We start from the raw sequence: 6,000 nt of genomic DNA on the forward strand, positions 1-6,000 counted from the left end.
TGTGTTTTTACTGATGAAGTTGAATGACTGTGATGTGCTCCAGTTCCAAGCAAAAACTTTGAGAATGGCTGTGCTGGGACTTCCCTGGTGGTTCAGTGGCTAGGAATCCATGCTCACAGTTCAGGGGGCCTGGGTCTGATCCCCGGTCAGGGAACCAGATTCCACATGCCACAACCGAAGATCCTACATGCCACAGCAAAGACCCAGTGCTGCCAAGTAACTACATATTAAAAAAAAAGAATCACTGTGCACTTCCATAAGCTCCCTTGCTCTTCCCTTTTTTTCTTTATGAATGGCATGTCCCAACGATGGGCTGCTTCTTTGGCCTGGATCTCCACATGGAGAAGATACATGAAGCAATGCTAGTTAACTTGCAGCTGACTTGTAACATGTGTGCAAGCTCAGCAGTGTCTGACTCTTTTGAGATCCCATGGACTGTAGCCCACCAGGCTCCTCTGTCAGTGGAATTTCCCAGCAAGAAGACTGGAGTGGGTTGCCATTTCCTACTCCAGGAGATCTTCCCAACCCAGGGGTTAAACCTGCATCTCCTGTGTCTCCTGCATTGGCAGGTGGATTCGTTACCACTGAGCCACACGGGAAACCCCAACATCCATCATAAGTGAGGAAATAACTCTTTGTTTTTGTAAGCCACTGAGATTTGAAGGCAGTTCCTATCGTGGTATTACCACGAGAAAAATGATTGCCATAGCATTTTTTTTTTCTTTCGGGAATGTTGCTGGCTTAGACGTTCCATCTCTACCAGGGTAATTTTTGGTACATTTCATTCTCCAAAGGAAAATGTGAGTTTACAATGGAGGAATCATTTCATTTAGAATTACACATTTGTTTGCATGGCCTCTTGCTAAATAGTGCAGTGACTTTAAATAATTTGCTTTTTCAGTTTATATCCCCCTTGTCATTTCTTGTTTGTGTTTTTTCTCCCTGCCTCTCATTTTTTCTTGAGTAAGTTAGAAAATGGCTTATCTTTATTAAGTGTTTTCAAAGAAGTTAAAAAGTTTAAGAGCTTTATTGATATGCAATTCAATATATAATGTAAATATATATAATGCAATTCACCCATTTGAAATATACATTTCAATGACTTTTTATGTTCATATCCACTGAACCATGCAGTAATAACTACAACCAATTTTATGTCTTCATCACCCCTGAAATGAAGCCATACATTCCTTAGCCACCCTGCTCCAACTCGCCCATCCCTCCCAGCCTTACGCAACCACTAATCTGCTTTCTGTCTCTACAGATTTGCCTGTTAGGATATTTCATATAAACTGAATCACACAATGCATTGTTCTGTGTCTGGCTCCTTGCACTTAGGGTAATGTTTCCAAGATCAATCCATGTTGTTAGCATGTATGAGTGATTCACTTCTTATTATTGACAAACACTGATTGATTGTATGGATATGCCACATTTTATTAATCCATTCTCCAGTTCATGATCCTTTTCAGTTTTGGTCTATTATGAAGAATGCTGCAATGAACATTTGTGTACATGTTTTTGTGTGGACATATGTTTTTCATTTCTCTTGGGTATATCCCTGAGAGTGATATTGCTGGGTCATATGAAAATTCTTTGTTTAGCCTTTTGAGAAACTTCCAGACTGTTTTCCCAAGGGACAGAACTATTTTACATTCCCATGAACAGTTTTTAAGGATCCCAATTTCTCCATATTTTTGACAACACTTGTTATCTGATTGATTCTAGTCATCCTAGAGGACCTGATGTGCTATCTTGTGATTTTGATGTGTATTACCTTGAAGCCCAATGGTATTGAACAGTTTTTGTATGCTTATTGCTCATTTGTATACCTTCTTAGAGAAATGTCTATTAAGATCCTTTACTCATTTTAAATTTGGGTTAATTTTCTTTCTATTATTGAACTGTAATTGTTCTTTTTATATTCTAGATAAAAGTCTCTGATCAGTGCTCGCTTTGGCAGCACATTTACTAAAATTGGAATCATACAGAGAAGATTATCATGACCCCTGTGCAAGGATGACACACAAATTTGTGAAGTGTTTCATATTTTTTAAAAAGGTATCTATCCAGTATGGCAAAATAAATGGAAAATTGGCATAGTATATCTTTAGAAAATGAAATATTATAAAGTATTTTATTTACTCACTTATTCTTTAATTCCTAGATGACATATTAAGCACCTGCTGTTTATTCATTAATCCAATAAATGTTTATTAAGCCCCCACACAAAAATCTCTGATCAGATATATGATTGGCAAGAATTGTCTCCCATTCTGTGATTGTCTTCTCACATTTGTAATGGTGGACAAATGCTTTAAAAATTGATGTATATTTACATATGGAAGGAAATATCCTAAAGGCAATCAGTCCTGAATATTCATTGGAAGGACTGATGCTGAAACTGAAACTCCAGTATTTTGGCCACCTGATTCGAAGAACTGACTCATTTGAAAAGACCCTGATGCTGGGAAAGATTGAAGGCAGGAGGAGAAGGGGATGACAGAGGATGAGATGGTTGGATGGCATCACCAACTCAATGGACATGAGTTTGAGTAAACTCCAGGAATTGGTGATGGACAGGGAGGCCTGGTGTGCTGCAGTCCATGGTGTCACAAAGAGTTGGACCCGACTGAGCGACTGACCTGAACTGAACTGAACATACGGAAGAGCCCCATGATTGTCCAGCTGAGCCTGTGAAAGGGGAAATAGATTTAATTTTGGAAGTATATTAAAAATGTCACTTAGTGAACACAGCTAAGATAAAATCTGCAACCTCGTCTTTTTCAGCAACAAAGGTGATGTTTTCCCTCCATCTGACTGACCGACTCCTTGTCTGACCTTCAGTTGGTTTCACACATGGGACAGGAACAGGGTTTTCATGTACTGGACCTGCTCAGGTACTGACATCACTTCCTCCTCAAGTAGCTTTGTGTGCGTGCTTAGTTGCTCAGTCATGTCTGACTCTTTGTGACCCCATGGACTGTAGCCCACCAGGCTTCTCTGTCCATGGGATTCTCCAGGCAAGAATGCTGGAGTGGGTTGTCATGCCCTCCTCCAGGAAATCTTCCTGACCCAGGGATTGAACCCAGGTCTCCTGCATTGCAAGCAGATTCTTTACTGGCTGAGCCTTCTGAACATACAGAATTAAGTTCTAAATCCTTTACTTTCCATTCCAGATATTTCCAAATTTGGCTCTTAGTTCCCTTTCCAGCTTTAACCTCAGCCTGCAATCCCTCCTCCACCTTATACTCAAATCTCCAGCTCCCTAGCCTGCTGACAAGATCTGCAAGTACATTTATAGCCCAGAAAGCCTTTCTTTTCTGCCTCAGTCTGCTTTGTAGTAGAGGGGTGTGTGTGTGTGTGTGTGTGTGAGTGTATGTGTGTGTGCACATCCATCCAGATTTTGAGATTTCAGAAACTAGGGATTATGATTTCTTCTTTGTTGTTATAATAACTTGAGTTATCTTACATATATTTACTAAATAGCTGTTTGATTATTAAATTGGTTTCTGGTGGAATAGATAATAGGGCTTCCCTGGTACTCGAGTAGTAAAGAACTCACCTGCCAATGCAAGAGATGTGGGTTTGATCCCTGGGTTGGGAAGATCTCCTGGAGGAAGAAATAGCAACCCACTCTAGAGGAAATGTCAACCCACTCCAGTGTTCTTGCCTGGAGAATCCCAGGGACAGGGGACCCTGGTGGGCTGCTGTCTATGGAGTCGCACAGAGTCTGACATGACTGAAGTGACTTAGCAGCAGCAGCAGCTAGTGTTCTTGTATGGAAAATTCTATGGATAGACTTAGCAGCAGCAGCAGCTAGTGTTCTTGTCTGGAAAATTCTATGGACAGAAGAGCCTTGCAGGATACAATCCATAGCATCACAAAGAGTTGGCCACAACTGGGCGACTGAACATGGACACACTAGAACAGAGAATAGATTGTGTCTTCAGAATGTTGACTTTTGGACATGATAGACCAGGCCAGGTGAAGTCTGCTGTCTGAGAGTGATTTGAAGGCAGCTGAATGGGAGGGTGGGGGAAAAACCTTGAATCAAAATTTTACAGAATTTTAAAATAGGCAGTTATGTCTCTCCCATTAAATTGAAATTTTTCTGAATTTAAGGATTATCATATTCTTATTTATCTAGCACTCTACCAGGTCCAGAGTTAGTACCTCATATGTGTGGAATGAATGAATGAATGAAGGGGTCTAGACTTTCCTGTGAATACAGCTGAAGAAGAAACTACAACTAAAGAAATTTGGGACAGAAAAGAATATAGAGAAATAAACCAAGAAATCTAGTTTAATTTCCTTAAACTGTTTCCTACACTTCCTAGAATATTGTATCTAGTAGATTTCAGTAAAAATGTTTAATGTACATAGTATGTGATCAATACAAGTAAATTAAGATCATTCTTGTTTTTTTCTTCTCTAGACCTAAGAGACTGGCACCCTTAGGGATCGTGTAGAGTGAAATATGCTTAGAGAAGGTTAGTGGGTCTCATCCAAAGTTCCTTTCTCTGACTTCTGGGCTCATGGCAGGAGGGAACCAGAGCAGCGTCTTTGAGTTCCTCCTCTGGGGACTCTCTGAGCAGCCAGAGCAGCAGCACAGGCTCTTCCTGGTATTCTTGTGGATGTACTTGGTCACGGTGGCTGGGAACCTCCTCATCATCCTGGCCATTGGCACTGACACGCGTCTTCACACACCCATGTACTTCTTCCTCGCCAACCTGTCTTGTGCAGACATCCTTTTCACCTCCACCACTGTCCCCAAGGCCCTGGTGAACATCCAGACCCAGAACAGGTCCATTTCTTATGTAGAATGCCTGACTCAGCTCTACTTTTTCTTGACATTTGGGGACATGGACATATTTCTCCTGACTACAATGGCCTATGACCGCTATGTGGCCATCTGCCACCCTCTCCACTACGCCATGGTCATGAGCCGCCGGTGTTGTTTCATCCTGGTTACTGCCTGCTGGACCCTTACAAATCTTGTTGCCATGACGCACACGTTCCTCATATTCCGACTTTCCTTCTGCTCTAAGAAGATCATTCCCGACTTCTTCTGTGATCTGGGACCCCTGATGAAGGTGTCTTGCTCTGACACTCAGGTCAATGAGCTTGTGCTCCTCTTCGTGGGGGGAGCAGTCATTTTAATCCCCTTCGGGCTCATTCTGGTCTCTTATATCCACATTGTTTCAGCCATCCTCAGGGTCCCCTCTGCCCAAGGAAGGTACAAGGCCTTCTCTACCTGTGGATCCCACCTTGCTGTTGTTGCCTTGTTCTTTGGGACTGTGATCAGGGCTTATCTGTTTCCCTCATCTTCTTCCTCCAATTCAATAGCAGAGGATACGGCAGCTGCCGTAATGTACACAGTGGTGACTCCTCTGCTAAACCCCTTCATTTACAGCCTGCGGAACAAGGACATGCAAGGGGCCCTGGGGAGACTTCTCAGGGGCAAAGTGTCCTTCTCCTGTGGTCAGTGACTTGACAGAGAAACTGCAGGTGTCCTTTGTCCCCTCAGTGAGGAACATCACAGAAATTTCTACCTCAAGTGTCTCATTTCTAAATCCCACATACATACCTTATTGCCACTCTCTTCCCTTGCCTCTCCACCATGAGTTTGATATTACTAAAGAAAATCAAGACTTTGCATCTTTCTTTACTCTGTTAAGAGTTGCTTTTTTTCACTTGTTTTGCTTATTTTTCACATGAGTGAATGTCTTTTGCAATGATCATAATTCTAAAAGTTTGCATAACCTCTTATAGTAATTTATCAAAAGTTGACCATTCACTTTGCTGTACAAACTAACACAGCATTGTAAAGCAGCTATACTCTAAGTAAAAGAAAAGTTGATCAGTGGAGTCATGGAAAGTGGTTCATAATCAAAATATTAGCAAGTCAATATTGGATGGCAAAGAGTTTACAACTTTCAGTGAACAAGTATATTTTTTCCTATAAGAAGAGGAAATTACATAAATAGTACATGAAGG

At 41.5% G+C, this 6,000-nt stretch overlaps 1 protein-coding gene and 1 non-coding gene across 2 annotated transcripts; both read left to right on the forward strand.

Annotated features, from left to right (window-relative positions):
- The first annotated feature begins 1,947 nt into the window (after positions 1 to 1,947).
- Positions 1,948 to 2,054, forward strand: LOC138415506 (U6 spliceosomal RNA). Its single transcript, XR_011247264.1, has one exon. It is a non-coding gene; the product is annotated as a U6 spliceosomal RNA (small nuclear RNA).
- A 2,478-nt stretch (positions 2,055 to 4,532) lies between these two features.
- On the forward strand, positions 4,533 to 5,492 carry LOC138414652 (olfactory receptor 1P1-like). Its single transcript, XM_069542387.1, has one exon. The coding sequence runs from the start codon at positions 4,539 to 4,541 to the stop codon at positions 5,490 to 5,492; it is 954 nt and encodes a 317-aa protein (XP_069398488.1). The 5' UTR covers positions 4,533 to 4,538.
- Positions 5,493 to 6,000: the final 508 nt, after the last annotated feature.

The sequence above is a fragment of the Ovis canadensis genome, chromosome 11 (assembly GCF_042477335.2).
Source record: "Ovis canadensis isolate MfBH-ARS-UI-01 breed Bighorn chromosome 11, ARS-UI_OviCan_v2, whole genome shotgun sequence".
Lineage (NCBI taxonomy): Eukaryota > Metazoa > Chordata > Mammalia > Artiodactyla > Bovidae > Ovis > Ovis canadensis.

What these genes read in the sequence shown, in the direction of transcription:
- LOC138414652 (XM_069542387.1), top strand. Translation starts at nt 4,539, where the DNA reads ATGGCAGGAGGGAACCAGAGCAGCGTCTTTGAGTTCCTCCTCTGGGGA.